Here is a 19,572-nt window from a genome sequence, read left to right as displayed (position 1 = left end):
ATTGAGGCAGCCAAGGCAGAGAGGCGGAGGTACGAGGCCTTGGACGTGCTGAGGGAGAAGCACGAGAGGCACCCCCAAGAAATGTTTTGGGGGGGGCACACGGGTAGTTTGGCTAGGCCTAGGAAGAGCCGGAAGCCAGCTACCCATGGTTATATGGAGGAGTGTATGAGGTGGAGAGCGCCATGTTTCGCTGAGGAGCGCACTATCTCACCCATACGCACGCACAGTCCGGTGCGCGTTATTCCAGCCCCTCGCAGGTGCCGTGCTAGAGCGGGCATCCAGCCTGGTAGGAGGATGCCTGCGCAGCGCATCTGGTCGCCGGTACGCCTCCGAGGTCCAGGCTACCCAACTCCCGCTCTACGCACGGCTACCATCAGGCCCCTGCACAGCCCAGTCCGCCCTGTACAAGCACCCCGCTCGTGCAGGGCTACTAGTTCCATCCAGCCAGGACGGGTTGTGCAGGAGGTAAGATCAAGACCGCCTGTGCGCCTCCATAGCCCTGGGTTTCCAGCTCCTGTCTCTTGTGCGGACCCGTAAGTACGTCAGCCCAGTCCGACTCATCCTGTTCCCGCTCCCCGCACTAGCCTGGAGGTGCGTGTTCCCAGTCTGGTACGCCCAGTACCAGCACCACGCATAAGGCATCTAGTGCGTAAACCCAGCCTCGCCAGTCTAAAGTCGCCAGAGCTGCCCGCCAGTCAACAGTCACCAGAGCTGCCCGTCAGTCAAGAGTCGCCAGAGCTGCCCGCCAGTCAACAGTCGCCAGAACTGCCCGTCAGTCAAGAGTCGCCAGAACTGCCCGTCAGTCAAGAGTCGCCAGAACTGCCCGTCAGTCAAGAGTCGCCAGAACTGCCCGTCAGTCAAGAGTCGCCAGAACTGCCCGTCAGTCAAGAGTCGCCAGAACTGCCCGTCAGTCAAGAGTCGCCAGAACTGCCCGTCAGTCAAGAGTCGCCAGAACTGCCCGTCAGTCAAGAGTCGCCAGAGCTGCCCGTCAGTCAAGAGTCGCCAGAGCTGCCCGTCAGTCAAGAGTCGCCAGAGCTGCCCGTCAGTCAAGAGTCGCCAGAGCTGCCCGTCAGTCAAGAGTCGCCAGAGCTGCCCGTCAGTCAAGAGTCGCCAGAGCTGCCCGTCAGTCAAGAGTCGCCAGAGCTGCCCGTCAGTCAAGAGTCGCCAGAGCTGCCCGTCAGTCAAGAGTCGCCAGAGCTGCCCGTCAGTCAAGAGTCGCCAGAGCTGCCCGTCAGTCAAGAGTCGCCAGAGCCGCCCGTCAGTGAGGAATCGCCAGAGCCGCCCACTAGTCAGGAGATGTCAGAGTGGCCAGACTGCCCGGAGATATCAGAGTGGCCAGACTGCCCGGAGATGTCAGAGTGGCCAGACTGCCCCGAGCTGCCAGAGTGGCCAGACTGCCCCGAGCTGCCAGAGTGGCCAGACTGCCCCGAGCTGCCAGAGTGGCCAGACTGCCCCGAGCTGCCAGAGTGGCCAGACTGCCCCGAGCTGCCAGAGTGGCCAGACTGCCCCGACCTGCCAGAGCTGCCAGACTGCCCCGAGCTGCCAGACTGCCCCGAGCTGCCAGAGTGGCCCGACTGCCTGGAACGGCCAGAACCGGAGCCACCTCCAGATATAGGTGGGTTGGGGAGGGGGGGTGTAGCACAGTGCCGTCGTTGACGGCAGCCACCCTCCCTTCCCTCCCTTTAGTAGGGGGGAATTTTTGTTTTGTTGTTGTTTGTGGTTGTTTTTCTTAAGGTGCTTCCGGGGTTAGCACCTTTAAGGGGGGGGGGGGGGGGTGTACTGTCACGTCCTGGCCAGTATAAGGGTTAATTGGTATTGTAGTTTGGTCAGGATGTGGCAGAGGGTATTTGTTTTATGTGGTTCAGGGTGGTGTTTTTGTTGTAAGGGCATTTGATTTAGTATTCCAATTGAAGGCAGCTGTGTGGTGTTGCCTTTGATTGGAAGTCCTATATTAGTTGGGTGTGTTTGTCTGTTTAATTGTGGGAGATTGTTCTGAGTTTAGCCTTGTGCCTTACCAGACTGTGTGTTGATCGTTCGTTCTCTGTTTGTTATTTTGGTGTTCATTTTGGAGTCAATAAACCTCAAGATGAGCTTACACATACCTGCTGCGTTTTGGTCCTCCTTAACCAATGACATCCGTGACAAAAGTCAAGGTATTGGAGTAGGCATCACAAAGCCCTGACCTCAATCCCATAGAAAATTTGTGGGAAGAACTGAAAAAGCGTGTGCGAGCAAGGAGGCCTACAAACCTGACTCAGTTACACCAGCTCTGTCAGGAGGAATGGGCCAAAATTCACCCAACTTATTGTGGGAAGCTTGTGGAAGGCTACCCAAAACATTTGACCCAAGTTAAACAATTTAAAGGCAATGCTACCAAAAACTAATTGAGTATATGTACACTTCTGACCCACTGGGAATGTGATGAAAGAAATAAAAGCTGAAATAAATCATTCTCTCTACTATTATTCTGACATTTCACATTCTTAAAATAACGTGGTGATCCTAACTGACCTAAAACAGGGAATTTTACCTGGATTAAATGTCAGGAATTGTGAAAAACTGAGTTGAAATGTATATGGCTAACGTGTATGTAAACTTCTGACTTCAACTGTATAGTTATAGAGCTGTTAAGGTCATCAATGGATTATGGAAGTATAGCATATGGATCAGCAGCTAAGACATCTTTAAAAAAGCTATATGTAATCCAGGCCCAAGCCCTAAGAATATGTCGTGGAGCACTCAGGACCTCCCTGGTGGCAGCGATGCAGGTAGAGTTGGGAGAGATGCCGCTAAATTTAAGAAGACAACAGCTAGCCATGACATATTGGGTAAATCTACAATGACATAAGTTTACACATCCTACAAAAATGGTGCTCCTAGAGTGCTGGGAACATGAATAAAATCTGAATACAAGCTTTGGGTGGATCGACAATTGCATGGTGAGAGAGATGGGGTTGTTTGGGAGGGAGTTTATTCCCTCTGTGGTTCTTCCTGATATCCCACCTTGGTGTCTTCCTCAACTAGTGTTAGATCTAGGGTTGCTTGAGAGGTTAAGAGATGTTGAGGAAGTAGTAGATTCAGTTGTAAGTTAACATTTAAGGACACAATACTATGCTTTCTTGAATATATTCACAGATGGATCTAAGGACCCTAAAACAGGGAGGACAGGAGCAGCTTTTGGGTCTAAATCCTACCCAATAATCTCATCTCCCTAAGGAAACGAAATACATCATTAAATGCTACATCCCCTGAAGATTTCCACAGCAGTTCACTTAATCCTGTCTCTTCAACCCCATTACTCCTCAAATCTAATAACAATCGCTCCCCTTCTCTCACATATTCTGGCACTGAAATAGAACATGTTCCACTGCCTCCAACTTCTCCTGACAATGATCACAACTCCCAGTCGGATGTTTCCCCACCACTTTCAATGTACTATTTAGCCTTGTGTGTCCCAGTCTCAGCCTTGTGACTACACTTTCCTCCCCTCTCTTGGCCTGAGGACCTTCCTGCCCCCACCTTTTCCTGGATGTTATACAGGTGTCTTCCCTTACTGTCACTGTTCCACAACTCTTGCCACTTATTTTTAACCACTGTTCTTATTAATCCCTTGGCTTATGCTTTACTGATCGACAATTCCATCTCAACATCAGGATGTTTAAGAGCCTGCTTGGCAATAATATCCATTTCCTCATTCCCCACTACTCCCACATGAGCTGGTATCCAGAGGGAACATCACAAATTCTCCATCTGTTTCACCATATACAAACACTGCAAAACCTCGTACAATACATCATGTCTGCTCTGAGACACACATGAATTTAAACTCATCAGTGCTGCACTGGAGTCAGAGCAGATGACTACCCTGGCTGGCCTCAACCTCCTCCACCCACTCTGCAGCCTATAGTATGACCAACAACTCCATTGTGTGAACAGATAAATGATCCGTTGCTTTTTTCGTCACTGCCACCTTTAAACTCAGGAACACTGTCACTGGTCTACACTCCAGTCCAGTTGGTGGCGGTAATGCACATTAATGCGGTTGCCAACGGCCATATAAAACTCCCCAAAGAAGAAATGCCCTGGAACAATACCCGACTCCGGGAAGTATTTTCCTTGTCCAACAAAAAATCTGCTGGTAGGAGAAACGTGACATCTCAGCCCGCCTGCCTCGTTCTTCGTCAAGGTAGTTTAAAATCTGGCTAGCTAGTCGGTTTATTTATTCTAACAACAGATCGCACAAATGTGAAGAGTTTAAATGCAAGGCAACCAGCCAGCTAAAAGTATTTGAATGAATGCTGCGGTGGATGTAGCTAGCTGCTAATGCGTATCCATTTGGTCCAGCTTGCTGTTTCTTGTCAAGTGTATACAATGTGACAGACTGACACCCTCTCAGTTGTTACATTTTACATCACCCAGTCGTCGCGCAGTAAATTGTGACATGCAGTGAGCAACGTTACAGAACATAGAAGTAACGTTGGAAACAAACGTATCCAGGACATAAATTATTCCCATGGGCAACCCCAGGCCTGCGTCCCGGTTCCTACGTCTAGCTATCTCAGCCACAAAGTCAAAATTGGCTATATCGTAATGGAAACAAATAACTTTTGGGCCTTTAATTCAAGTTTAGGGTTAGTCATAAAGTTAACATTGTGGTTAAGGTTAGGTTTAACATCAGATTTTAAGAAGATGCATTGTAGAAATAGGCAGGGTTTATTAATGGTTGAGCGCAGTGGCGTCAGTTCTGCTAAACCAAGAGAACTAAGGTTCCTATAAGGTTCCTGTTTTTCGGGTAGTCAAATTCTCAAAGAAAATCTCTGAATGCAGAGCAATGTGTGATCTTAGCTTATTTTTGCATTTGCTTGTCTGCATTATTCTCCAGTGAAGGAACAGTGGTATAAAAATAAGTGGCAATAGTTGTGGGACAGGGAGAGTAAGGGCAAACATCTGTATAACATCCAGGAAAAGGTGGGGGCAGGAAGGTCCTCAGCCCAAGAGAGAAGGGAGGAGAGGAAAGTCATACATGGCTAAATAGTACATTGAAAGTGGTGGGGAAACGTCTGATTGGGCTCCAGAGTGGCACAGCGGTCTAAGGCACTGCATCTCAGTGCAAGAGCGTCACTATAGTACCTGGTTCAAATTTTGCTAGAACCAGTGCATGCTTCTATTCTTCATCTCCATAATTAACCAAAACAAGACTGCTTCTAGTCACCTTGATTGAATCCACCTTTCCCACTGCTCTCGTCACAGTCCTCGATAGTACAAATGTACCTCCCAAATGAACCTCCTTGTCCAAAAAAACGCAGTCCAACTGAAAAGGCTTTATTGGAACGATCTGTGTCTAACACTATAACTAATTTCGTCCCATTCTTCGATTTCTCCATTTTCCTTTCATTGTCACACTTCACTTGCCGCACTTTCAGATTCAAGCAACATTTCCATGGATGTTGCCATTTTGGTGCAAGAGGTGTCACTACAGTCCCTGGTTCAGATCCAGGCTGTATCACATCCGGCTGTGATTGGGAGTCCCATAGGGTGGTGCGCAATTGGCTCAGCGTTGGCCGGGGTAGGCCGTCATTGTAAATAAGAATTTGTTCTTAACTGACTTGCCAAGTTAAATGAAGGTTAAACACACACACCACACTGACCAAAAAGTTATTTTGTTGGCATTTACATATGTCCCCATTACCAGTCAAACATAATCAAAACCTATTTCTTTCACTTACTTGCTGTGCTGTTTCGTTGTTCAGTCGTTTCCTTCTCAACCAGGATTTCTATGGAACGCCGTTTGGGTCTTTGCGTGTCAAAAAATACACTATTTAACACTATTTGACGTGTCATGACACTATTTGACCAATCAGGACCTGAATGTGACTGCACGTCACATAATTTAACGCGTTCATTCATTTTTTTACTTAGTTTTTACACATTGATTACACCTTGATTACACCATCACTCGTATTTCATATGTCACAAAGATTCATCGATATGTAAGCTATGATGCTGGTAAAGTTGTCTCGCGCACCTACAATGCTGGTCATAAAAAAAAGCTAGCTAGCTCATGGATGCAAACAATGTTCTTCCCAAAAAACATAGCAAAACGACATCTGTTTCAGTAGCTATATAGTTAGCTAGCTAACTATATAGCTAGGTGTCATCTAAAATAACCCAAATTTATAAGATAGTTCTTAATTGATTAATAAGGGTGGTTGGACACATCTTTGTGAAGCTATCCACAATAAGGACTATCCATAATAGTGTACTTTGATTATTCTTCAAAATAAAAGTATGGCATAATTCTACTATTTGTATTCATTTGCATCACTGTCAATGACATACTTTTATTTTGAAGGCAAACCGCAAATTCCACTATTGTGCCTAATCGTTATTGTGGCAAGCTTCACAACACACACAACCCGGTCCTGTCGAGCATCACTAGCCAGATTAAGCTAGCTGGCTGCTTATAACGTTAGCTTTGGGCAACAGGGTTAAGTAGCTGGTTAGCTATTTATTTTCATGAACTGAAGTTCAATTTCAATAGGCGAACAACAAGTGGCAAGCTAGCTAATACTTACAAGTATTCCTAAATCATTGCGAAGAGTAATGAAAATGACTGCAGTTTTTACTGGTCGTTGTTTTCAGGCTGGTTGTATTGGTGCTAGCTAGGGAGCAAGCTAAAGCTAGCTACCCCAGAAGTTGCGGTCGAACAAATTATGCTTTATTACCAACACAGTATTGTAAACACATCGTTCGTTGCTGGTGTTTGCTTGTTTGCTGACTTTTTTTGTACAAATTTGACAGTGCTACTGTATCGTTTTTGACACGCAAACACCCAAACGGCGCTCCATAGTATGTATGTCATGAAGCTAATAGCAGTGACGCCTTTACTGTGTAACTCCGGTAGGGTAACATCGGAAAAATAGCGCACTTGGTAGTGTTAACCGGTGCTCGACCAGTCGGCGGAAGCCAACATCACCCACGACAGAGAACGGTTGATTGTCAAGGGCAATTAATTCCATTATCTTGGCTTTAATGGATTTCACCTTTGAGTTGTCTCGCTGAAATTTTGTTAATCTTTCAAATGATTGCTTGACTTGTTGAATGCTCGATCCACACAGCAGACATTGTGGGCTAGGTTAGGATTGCTGTGTTGCATGTGGCGTCATGAGTCATGTACCTACATTATATAGGTATGCACGTCAGCTTTGACTTCTGGTTTGCACATCGGCGTTAAACTAGACATGTAACAACACATCCGCCACACTGATCCTCAGGGGTGCGTGCTCAGTCCTCCCCTGTACTTCCTGTTTGCTCATGACTGCATGGCCAGGCATGACACAAACACCATCAAGTTTGCCGTGACACAACAGTGGTAGGCCTGATCACAGGCAATGATGAGACAGCTTATAGGGAGGATGTCAGATACCTGGCCGTGTAGTGCCAGGACAACAACCTCTCCCTCAACATGATCAAGACAAAGGCGATGATAATGGACTACAGAAAAAGGAGGACTAAGCATGTCCCCCTTCACATTGATGGGGCTGTAGTGGAGTAGGTTGAGAGCTTCAAGTTCCTTGGTGTCCACATCACCAACAAACTATCATGGTCCAAACATACCAAGACAGTCGTGAAGAGAGCACGACAAATCCTATTTCCCCTCAGGAGACTGAAAAGATTTGGCATGGGTCCTCAGATCCTCAAAAGGCTCTACAGCTGCCCCATTGAGAGCATCCTGACTGATTCCATCACTGCCTGGTATGGCACTGCTCGGCCTCCGACCGCAAGGCACAACAGTGAGGAGTGCGTATGGCACAGTACATCACTGTGGCCCATCTTCCTGCCATCCAGGACCTCTATACCAGGCGGTGTCAAAGGAAGGCCCTAAAAATGGTCAAAGACTCCAGCCACCCTAGTCATAGACTGTTCTCTTTGCTGCCGCACGGCAAGCAGTATTGGAGTGACAAGTCTTGGTCCAGAAGGCTTCTTAACAGCTTCTACCCCACCCCCCCCCAAGTCATAAGACTCCTGAACAGCTAATCAAATGGCTACCCAGACCCCTCTTTTACGCGGCTGCAACTCTGTGTATTATCTATATATAGTCATTTTAACTCTACCAACATGTACATATTACCGCAATTAACTAACCGGTGCCCCCGTACATTGACTCTGTACTGGTACCCCCTGTATATAGCCCCGCTATTGTTATTTTACTGCTGCTGTATTATTTACTTTTATTTTCTATTTATTTAAAAAAAATTACCAACAATGCGGTTTTAGAATAAAGAAGTGTTAAGGGCTTGTAAGTAAGCATTTCATTGTAAGCAACCTGCTGTATTCGGCGCATGTGGCAAATAAAGTTTGATTTGATAAAGGCACAGCACACCGACATCAAAACCTCATCCCAACTGTAAATAATGGTGGAGGGAGCCTCATGGTTTGGGGCTGCTTTGCTGCCTCAAGGCCAGGACAGCTTTCTATCAGATTGAAAAATGAATTCCGAAGTTTATCAAGACATTTACAGGAGAACGTAAGTCTATCTGTCTGCCAATTGAAGCCCAACAGAAGTTGGGTGATGCATCAGCACAATGACCCAAAACACAGTAAATCAACAACAGAATGACTTCGACAGAATAAAAAAACGAGATCTGGAGTGGCATTGTCAGAGTCCTGAACCTCAACCCGATTGAGACGCTGTGGCATGACCTCGAGCGATTCACACCAGACATCCCAAGAATATTGCTGAACTGAAACTGTTTTGCAAAGAGGAATAGTCCAAAATTCCTCCTGACCGTTGTGCAGGTCTGATGCGCAACTACAGAAAATGTTTGGTTGATGTTATTGCTGCCAAAGGAGGGTCAACCAGTTATTAAATCCAAGGGTTCACATACTTTTCCCACCCTGCACTGTAAATGTTTACCTTGTGTGTTCAATAAAGACATGAAAATTGTTTATTAGTTTAAGCAGACTTTTTGTCTATTGTTGTGACTTCTTTGCAGAAGTCCAGGTAATTCCAAAGGGTTCACATACTTATTCTTGCCACTGTAACTGTTCACCCAATTCTTAACCCTGTCCCTGCATCCAGAGATTTGAGGGAGGTCTGTCGAATGCTCAGTCTGCTATGCTTGCATCTGTTCGCCCAATGACCTTGGTAAAGATTCAGCATGCTCAACCAATAACTGCTGATGACACTATGCCGATTAGCTTGGATAGCCTCTCTGACTTTAAATCTCATATGGGGCTTGAGCTGTTGCACTTAAATATGTGGAGTATTATTTTAAAAACCTTTATATGATAGACATTTGGGTTTGAGATACTAACCCTGACATTGGTCTCTCTGAAACGTGGTTAATTGAATTTATTTCAGATTATGCCATTTAACTAAATGGTTAGAACATCTTTAGGTGCGACAGGTGAAGAAAGGTGGTGGAGTGGCCATTCATTCATGTTACATTTCATTTTGTGGTGACTCAATCTCTTAAAGCTGAAATATGTAACTTTTTGGGCGAATCAACCAAATTCACATAGAAATGTTATAGATCTGTCATTCTCATTGAAAGCGAGTTTAAGAAGCGCTAGATCTGTTCTGGGGGCACCATTTCTATGCTTACCGTTCTTAAGTTTTGTGTTTGCGTCTTTTACTTTCAGTTTTGTACGCCAGCTTCAACCAGCTGAAAATACAATATTTTGGTTATGGGAAAATATATTTCAGAGGTTTAATGGTACAATCAGGGGCGTAAATCCCGGGGGGGACACGACCCCTCCATCCTTGGAAAAATATGATTTGTCCCCCCCAATATATCACTGAAACATAACTATGTAATTTAAATAATACTAATAATACGCAATGAAAGCAATTGTGCTGATTATAGACACTTAATAGTGCGTTTTTAAGTTTCAAAAGATTGCGACCCCCCCACCCTTTGCCTCACAATGTTTTGATCCACTGCCAGTTCCTTAGTTGGCAAGGTAACAGAGGGGTCGTATCTACTGTCTGAAAGGCACTCAATGAACGTAACTGAAGTGAGGTTAATCCAGTCAACCGCGCACACACACTAGCTGAATATGCAGAGCTAGCGCGCAAATATTAACCTCTCTGGGGTATGTGGGACGATTTCGTCCCACCTACGTAACAGCTACTGAAATTCCAGTGGCGCGATTTTTGAATCGTTAGAAATACTATTACTTCAATTTCTCAAACATATGACTATTTTACAGCTATTTAAAGACAAGAATCTCGTTAATCTAACCCCACTGTCCGATTTCAAAAAGGCTTTACAACGAAAGCAAAACATTAGATTATGTCAGCAGAGTGCCCAGCCAGAAAAAATCAGACACCCATTTTTCAAGCTAGCATATCATGTCACATAAACCCAAACCACAGCTAAATGCAGCACTAACCTTTGATGATCTTCATCAGATGACACACCTAGGACATTGTGTTATACAATACATGCATGTCTGTTCAATCAAGTTCATATTTATATCAAAAAACAGCTTTTTGCATTAGCATGTGACGTTCAGAAAAAGCATAACCCCCGCAAACTTCCGGGGAATTTACTAACAGTTTGCTAAATTACTCACGATAAACGTTCACAAAAAGCATAACAATTATTTTAAGAATTATAGATACATTACTCCTCTATGCACTCGATATGTCCGATTTTAAAATAGCTTTTCGGATGAAGCACAGTTTGCAATAATCTAAGTACATAGCCCGGCATTACAGGGCTAGCTATTTAGATACCCACCCAGGTCAGCCTCCACCAAAATCACATTTCCTATAAGAAAAATGTTCTTACCTTGCTTGTTCTTCATCAGAATACACTGCCAGGACTTCTACTTCAATAACAAATGTTGGTTTGGTCCCAAATAATCCATCGTTATATCCAAACAGCGACGTTTTGTTCGTGAGTTCTAGACACTATCAGAATGCTTCTTCACGGTCCTGCGCATGGCGCATTGGCGTGTCAAAAATGTCTAAATATTCCATTACCGTACTTCGAAGCATGTCAACCGCTGTTTAAAACCAATTTTTATGCCAGTTATCTCGTAGATAAGTGATAATATTCCGACCGGGAGTATGCATTGAGCCTAAACAGCCGAATAAAATTTCTCCTCAGGAGCGACTCGTGCACGCGCCTCATTCAAAGGTCCTCTGAGTCGACACTTACAAAAGGTGATAATGTGTTTCAGCCTGAGACTCCCTCGTAAACCTTCAGTTATTTCCCGGGCTCTGAGAGCCTATCGGAGCCCTGGGAATTGTCACGTTACAGCTAAGATCCTTACTTTTCAATAAAAAGATGTAAGACGCACGACTCCTTGTCAGACAGGGTACTTCCTGCTTGAAACCTTGTCAGGTTTTTGCCTGCCATAGGAGTTCTGTTATACTCACAGACACCATTCAAACAGTTTTAGAAAATTCAGAGTGTTTTCTATCCAAACCTGAACAATAATATGCATATTCTAGCTTCTGAGTTGGTGTAGGAGGCAGTTAAAAATGGGAACATATTTTTTCCAAAATTCTCAATACTGCCCCCTAGCCCAGACAGGTTAACTATTAAGCTAGCTAGTACCTATTCCATTTATGTGGCCTCGTCAAAGATGGAATCTTTGCTATCGTCAATTTATTCCAAGATCAGCATGCAGATGATGTAAGTTAGTGCTTCAAAGTCCCTGCGATAAGGTTAGCGATAAACTGAAGTCCTACACTCTCTTCTACCATTGTCTTAAATATATTTAATGGTCTCGTTGCAAAAGCTAAATTGTCGCAAGGGAACTTTTATTTATTTATTTTATTTCACCTTTATTTAACCCGGATAGCAAAGATTATAGCAAACACCACTGAAACGGATTTGGTGCTCGCTAGCTTTGCAAATTCAGCTATTGTTGGAAGCCAGCCAATATGAAACAAACTATTAAAATTACAAAAGGTTGCAGCATATGTTGGGTAAATGGTGAACTCATACAGCTGTCAACTCTTGTCATTTTAATCCGTTTCACATTTGCTAGCTACCTTTTAGATCGAATCCCAAATAGAATAAAATATATGATAGAAGCCCATCTCCTACTGTAAATAACCTACACACTGTGTGTGTGTGTAGCCAGCCAGCCAGCCAGGTAGAAAAAGGGCAGAAAAATAAAAGACGGACATCAGAGTATTTTTCAGTACACCAAAACGCAAAGTAAGAACCCTAGTAGCCTAATATCTCAAAGACTAGTTGATAAAATGTTCATAAGAAAGAAATGAAATTCTAATGGAAATGTTTCACAATGATGTCATTAGGCAGAGCAGGCAACAGATGGCACACAGACAGCAGAGTTGGGGACAGATATGCAGGGACAGACTGGCAGAGACAGGGAGTCTCAGGTAAGTTTGTTGAGTCTTTGTTTGGCAACATTATGAAAGGTTCTCCATTTTTTTTTACTTGTAAAATAGGAACATAATTTGAAAATGCCATGGATTCCCCCACTCTCAACTTAAACTGGTGACTGAACTAAGATTTGTTAAAGGCAATGGTATTGCTGTTGTGATTAGTTGTGTAGTTTTGGGTACCGGTAGTTAGGAGTACGGCAAACACCTTATTTCTTTGGTTCCTCAATATACATTTACCATATTACAATGTAGGCTATGTGTTACAGCACTACTTTTGGTGTCCCCCTCAGGAATTGCTCTTGAGAAAATTTCATGTAATTGTCCCCTCCAAAGTTGATATCAGATTTTCGCCCCTGGGTACAATGATTATCTACACCCCTTAAACTCAACTCTGGACCTTTTAAGCCAGTTCCACTTCAGTGTTCCCCTCTAATCAGGGACTGCTTTAAACCTGGGACACCAGGTGTGTGCAATTAGGTAGAACAGAAAACCATCAGGCTCCGGACCGTGGGGTAAGAGATGAGTACCGCTGCTCTACACTGTAGTTGCTTGTTTTGTCACAAACTAAAATTAGGTGAACTATTAGAATTTTAGCAACCAGGAAATGGCTGAGCGATTTCTGCATAGTGCATATTTTTTATATTTCTATTACAAAGCAATTTGAACGTTTGTTTACTGAAAGTACATTTATTTGTTGCGGGTCTATCCCTCCTGCCATGGTGGATGAAGTTTAGAACTTTATCTGATTTACTAGCCCCTTTAATGGTTTCTTAACTGGTCATTCTGAGTGATTTTAAAATATTGATTAGTTATCCCCAGCCTCAGATCATTTAAAGAGTATCTGTATTGATTTGAACTTAAAAGGATACTTCAGGATTTTGGCAATTAAGCCCTTTGTCTACTTCCCGAGAGTCAGATGAACTTGTGGATACTATTTCATGTCTCTGTGTCCAGTATGAAGGAAGTTAGAGGTAGTTTTGACAGCCAATGCTAACTAGCGTTAGCACAATTAATGGAACTCTATGGGTATCTGCTAGCAGAAACAATGTTTAAAAAAAAAAAAACAATTATAGTAGGAGCAAGCTAGGCTAGTCCGCGCGCAAGATTAGAGTAGGCCTAATAAAAAATATTTACGGAAGAAGCCTTTGACTCTCCTGTACTGCCACCGTAGCCCTATACAGCACAGCTATTGCTAAGGAAGCACACAAAGTTTTGGATTAGAAAGAGCAGAGCAGGCCGGGGCTCAGGCTTAGAATATCCATGATGTATTTATTGGAGTTATTGACCTCACAATAAGCCAGATTTGAGTAACTTACATTGTGGTGCTGAAACTTGAAGCAGCAGCCACGGCACAATCAATTGGAAATGGACAGCTCATGGTGCTGAAAGTAGGCAAAGTCGAGTAGGCATAATTTATTTCAACCATCTAGATTTTAATTAGACTTCACTAACAACAAGGGATTTGTGTTGGAGCTTATTTCTCCCTATTTAAGAAATAAGAGGTAGGACTACTTGTTTGACAGACAAAATTAAGCTATAGGGTGCTATAGACAAGATGGTGCCGACAGACATGGCAGCTCTGATTCTAGCTCTTTGCAGTGTGTGTGTGTATGTATGTGTTATTTCTTACGTTATTAGCCCAGAATGTTTTTAGTGTTATTACATACAGCTGGAAATTACTTTTGGGATGTCAGAGCGGCGGTAACTCACCAGCATTACGACCAGAAATACGACTTTCCCAAATTGGATCCTTTGTTCTTACCCCCCAGGGCAATTGAACTTATCCCAGAGGTTGCTCCAAGACGCTGCCGCCGGAGAAGAGGTATTCGGAATGGACTTCTAGTCCGACTCAGGAAGTGTGCTCACCGTCCACCGCTTCCGAGTATATGACTCGCTAATGTTCAGTCTCTGGACAATAATGTAGACGAACTCAGGGCGAGGATCTCCTTCCAGAGAGACATCAGGGACTGTAACATACTCTGTTTCACAGAATCATGACTCTCTCCGGATATACTGTCCCCGTCCATACAGCCATCTGGGTTCTCAGTACATTGTGCAGACAGCAATAAAGAACTCAGTATATACATATGAAGAAGGAAGAGGGGGTGTATGTTTCATGATTAACTACTCATGGTGGGATTGTGATAACGCACAGAAACTCAAGTCCTTTTGTTCACCCGACCTAGAATATCTCAATCAAATGCCGACCGTATTACCTCCCAAAAGAATTCTCTTCAGTTATAGTCACAGCCGTGTATATTCCTCCTCAAGCCGATACCACAACGGCCCTCAAGCTACACTGGACTTAGTGCATACTGGAAACCACATCTTGAGGCCACATTTATTGTAGTTGGGGATTTTAATAACAAAGCAAGTTTGAGGAAAACCCCAGCAAAGTTCTATTAACACATTGACTGTAGTACTTGCGCTGCTAAAACGCTCGATTACTGCTACTCCCCCTTCCGTGATGTCTACAATGCCCTCCCTACGGCAAATCGGATCACGACTCCATTTTGCTCCTCCCTTCCTACTGGCAGAAACTCAAACAGGAAGTACCCGTGCTAAGGTCTACTCAACGCTGGTCTGACCAATTGGAATCCATGCTCCAAGATTGTTTTGATCACGTGGACTGGTATATGTTCCGGGTAGCCTCCTAAGAATAACATTGACGTATACTATGTAAGGCAATCAAGCAAAGCGTCAGTATAGAGACAAAGTGGAGTCAACAATTCAACGGCTCAGACACGAGACATGTGGCAGGTTCTACAGATAATCACAGATTACAAAGGGAAATCCAGCCACGTCACAGACATTTAAGCGAGTTAACCCTCGCAAGGCTGCCAGCCCAGACGGCATCCCTAGCCGCATCCTCAGAGCATGTGCAGACCAGCTGGCTGGAGTGTTTATGGACATATTCAATCTCTCCCTATCCCAGTCTGCTGTCCCCACATGCTTCAAGATGTCCACCATTGTTCCTGTACCCAAGAAAGCAAATGTAACAGACCTCAATGACTATCGCTCCGTAGCACTCACTTCTGTCATCATGAAGTGCTTTGAGAGGCTAGTTAAGAATCTTATCACCTCTAACTTACCTGACACCCTAGAACCACTTCAATTTGCATACTGCCCCAATAGATCCACAGAATGCAATCACCATTGCACTGCACACTGCTCTATCCCATCTGGACAAGAGGAATACCTATGTAAGAATGCTATTCATTAACTATAGCTCAGCCTTCAGCACCATAGTACCCTCCAAGCTCATCATTAAGCTTGGGGCCTTGGGTCTGAACCCAGCCCTGTGCAATTGGGTCCTGGACTTCCTGGCGGGCCGCCCCCAGGTGGTGAAGGTAGGAAACAACACATCCACTTCACTGATCCTCAACACGGGCCCCACAAGGGTGCCTGCTCAGCCGCCTCCTGTACTCCCTGTTCACCCATGATTGTGTGGCAACGCAGGCCTCCAACTCAATCATCAAGTTTGCAGACGACACAACGGTAGTAAGCCTGATTACCAACAATGATGAGACAGCCTACAGGGAGGAGGTGAGAGCCCTGGTGGAGTGGTGCCAGGAAAATAACCTCTCCCTCAAGATCAGCTCTTAAGTTTTGTTGACATTGAACTTCAGGAAACAGCCGAGGGAGCACGCCCCTATCCACATCGGCGGGACCGCAGTTGAGAAGCTTCAAGTTCCTCGACGTACACATCACTGACAATCTGAAATGGTCCACCCACACAGAGAGTGTGGTGAAGACACAACAGCGCCTCTTCAACATCAGAGGGCTGAAGAAATTGGCTTTGCCCCGAAGACCCTCACAAACTTCTACAGATGCACAATTGAGCGTGCTGTCGGGCTGTATCGCCGCCTAGTGCGGCAACTGCACAGCCCGCAACCGCAGGGCTCTCCGGGGGGGTGCGGTCTGCCCAACGCATCACCGGGGGCACACTGCCTGCCCTCCAGGACATCTACAGCAGCCGACGTCACAGGAAGGCCATAAAGATCAAGGACATCAACCACCCGAGCCTCTTTCTGTTCACCCCACTACCATCCAGAAGGCAAGGTCAGTACAGGTGCATCAAAGCTGGGACCGAGAGACTGGGAAAAACAGCTTCTATCTCAAGGCCATTTGACTGTAAAATGGTCATCACTAGCCAGTTACCACCCGGTTACTCAACCCTCCGCCTTAGATGGTGCTGCCATATATACATAGACATAGAATCACTGCTCACTTTAATAATGTTTACGTACTGCTTTACTCATTTCATATGTATATACTGTATTCTATTCTACTGTATTTTAGTCAATGCCACTCCAACATTGCTCGTCCTAAAATTTTAGATATTTCTTAATTCCATTCTTTGACTTTATATTTGTGTGTATTGTTGTGAATTGTTAGATACTACTACGTTGTTGGAGCTAGGAACACAAGTATTTCGCTACACCTGCAATAAAATGTGCTAAATATGTGTATGTGACCAATAAAATTTGATTTGATATCCATAGATTTGTCGGTCAATTCCTCCACCCACCCTGCACTCTTTCAATAGCCTACCTCCATGTCATTGAAGGGCTGTTAAGTAAAACCTTGAATTGAGAGGGTATGCCATGGATTATTCTTTAAATTCTTCAAGCTTTGTTAAGTTGGTTGTTGATCATTGCTAGACAGCCATTTTCAAGTTTTGTCATAGATTTTCAAGCAGATTTAAGTCAAAACATTAACGAGGCAACTCCGGAACGTTCAATGTCATCTTGGTAAGCAACACAGACTGAAAACGGTGTTCTCATAGGATTTTGCATGTGCTTAGCTCTGTTCCGTTTATTTTTTCCCCCCAAAAGAACTCCCTAATCCTTGCCGATGACAAGCATAGCCATGATGCAGCCACAACCATGCTTGGAAATATGAAGACGTGTACGCAGTGTTGTGTTGTATTTGCCCCAAACATAACATTAATTTCTTTGCCACCGTTTTTGCAGTTTTACTTTTGTGCCTAAGCAGGATGCATGTTTTGGAATATTTTTATTCTGTTCAGGCTTCTTTCTTTTCACTCTCATTTAGGTTAGTATTGTGGAGTAACTACAATGTTGATCCATCCTCAGTTTTCTCCTGTAAAAGCCATTAAACTCTAACTGTTTTAAAATTACTATGGTGAAATCCTTGAGTGGTTTCCTTCCTCTCCGGCAACTGTATTAGGAAGGGCACCTGTATCTTTGTTGTGACTGGGTGTATTGATACAGCATCCAAAGTGTAATTAATAACTTCACCATGCTCAAAGGGATATTCAATGTCTGCTTGTTTGTTCAAGCATGGTGGTGGCATATTCAACTCAGAACATTGGACACCACGTTCAGCCAAGGGTTTGCAACATCCTAAATTGTCAGAAAATAGGAAAATGGTGTTTCATGAAGAAAGTACTCATATTTGTCCTGTTTTTTTCCACCTTGCCATTAAAGCTAGTTAAGGAGGGAAATGATTTAGGCCTAACTACTTATAAAAAGTGTGCTTCTGATGAAGGGCTACAAAAGAAAGTAAATAGCCCTATTAGACTGAAAGATATAAGGTAATTTCGTCAAACTTGTGAGGCTCTCCATGCTCATTAGTTGCTCATTCAACACATTTGCTGCTACTCACTCAATTCTGTTTTAAGTCTCCCTTCCTTAGACCACTGCGCCACTCAGCAGCCCAAGGCAAACAATTGGCCCAGCGTCGTCCGGGTTAGGCCGGTGTAGGCCGTCATTGTAAATAAGAATGTGTTCTTAACTGAATTGCCTAGTTATATAAAGGTTACATTTTAATTTAAATGTTTTTAAATAAAATAAACTTTTACATTCCCTGCGACCAACCATAAATGTTTCTTTGGCCAAATATTCCCAGATTTTCCTAAAACAGGCACATGTAGTCTCTCATTTCTGCATAGTCAAATTTTTCTCAAGGCAAAAGAGTAGGCTCAGTGCGCATGAATTGCTCGTTCGGTGCAGCAGACTGCAGGGGTGTAGTGTTGCCAGGGCGTCCTATCAGCCACAATGTGTGTTTCATTGACCTCTTTACTGCATCTATCCTTGTTGTAAGGTTCCAAACGTTGCACCCCCACTGACTTCATATAGCATATAATTGATTGACTTCCACAGAGAGCTTGTATTAGATGTGCAAATAGCTTGTGATGGGAAGAGGTACATGACACATGCCAAATTGCCTGGGGTGGTGACACTATATGCACTATAGCAAATTAGCTAACGATTTTGGCATATTGATCAGTCAACTTGCATTATCATCCAGTTTTGAGTTTGGTAGCTCTGTTGTCAGCTCCATATTGTGCTCTAGTAGAAGTGGCTCCTTGATATATCAAGGGTCAGCTGAGCTCACCATACACCTCCTAACTCATGCCTTTATGTGTATTTCCAGGCTCACCACCACCATGGATGACCTCACCCAAGCTCTCTCGGCCAACTTCGCCGTCTCGAAGGAGGCCAACAGCACAGCGGCCCCCCACCCTCGGATGGCCCAGTACAAGACCAAGTTCAGCGTTTTGGAGCAAAGCGAGCGACGGCGGCGCTTTCTAGATCTGCAGAAAACGTTAGTTCCCTAACCAATTACAGGCCAAGTCCATACACAACTTGGCCTACTAGCCCCTAACCCCTAGGAACTTCATATGGTTGTGGGCAGCTTCATCCTGCCCTCTAATAGGCTATGTGGTTTTCAACAGATGGTTTATTGCTAGCTGCTAATGAATATATCTGACTGAAGAGCTGTAGCTGTAAGCCTGTATCCATATCAGACTCATTACAAAAGGTCAGACAGTTCAAAGGTAATTTATATCTGGACGAGTCGGAAAAGGTAGCCCTTACCTGGACACTGATGAGCTTCTAAATTGGAATGCAGTGGCTGTACAGTAACATGCCATACATGACATCAGAGCTCAGTCTCTTCTTCACAAATCTGTATAGGTTTTGACTGACAGCTGTTCTTGTCGTGTGCGGTGCTCAAATTCAGAAGTTGCCCCCATCCCTCCAGCTAATTGGGCAACTTTTGCAAATGTTTTGTTTACGGATGCACCGATATATTTTTGGTTGATACCGATATCTGATATTTTCCTTGCCAAATAAAACGATACCGATAACCAATAAAAATAATAATAATAATAATTTAGCTGCCTTTTAAGCCTTCTAGTTCAGTTAAATCGTTGAAACACACACTGACCA

At 44.1% G+C, this 19,572-nt stretch overlaps 1 protein-coding gene across 1 annotated transcript in view; it reads left to right on the top strand.

The window, feature by feature from the left end:
* Positions 1-4,104: 4,104 nt before the first annotated feature.
* Positions 4,105-19,572, top strand: part of snupn (snurportin 1) — a 36,362-nt gene continuing 20,894 nt past the window's right edge. The window contains exons 1-2 of the mRNA XM_029758455.1: positions 4,105-4,186; positions 18,776-18,946. Coding sequence (XP_029614315.1) covers positions 18,789-18,946 — 158 coding nt within the window. The 5' untranslated portion in view covers positions 4,105-4,186; positions 18,776-18,788. The remainder of the gene's footprint in view (positions 4,187-18,775; positions 18,947-19,572) is intronic.

The sequence above is a fragment of the Salmo trutta genome, chromosome 7 (genome assembly GCF_901001165.1).
Source record: "Salmo trutta chromosome 7, fSalTru1.1, whole genome shotgun sequence".
Lineage (NCBI taxonomy): Eukaryota > Metazoa > Chordata > Actinopteri > Salmoniformes > Salmonidae > Salmo > Salmo trutta.
This window is presented reverse-complemented; position numbering and strand designations above follow the sequence as displayed.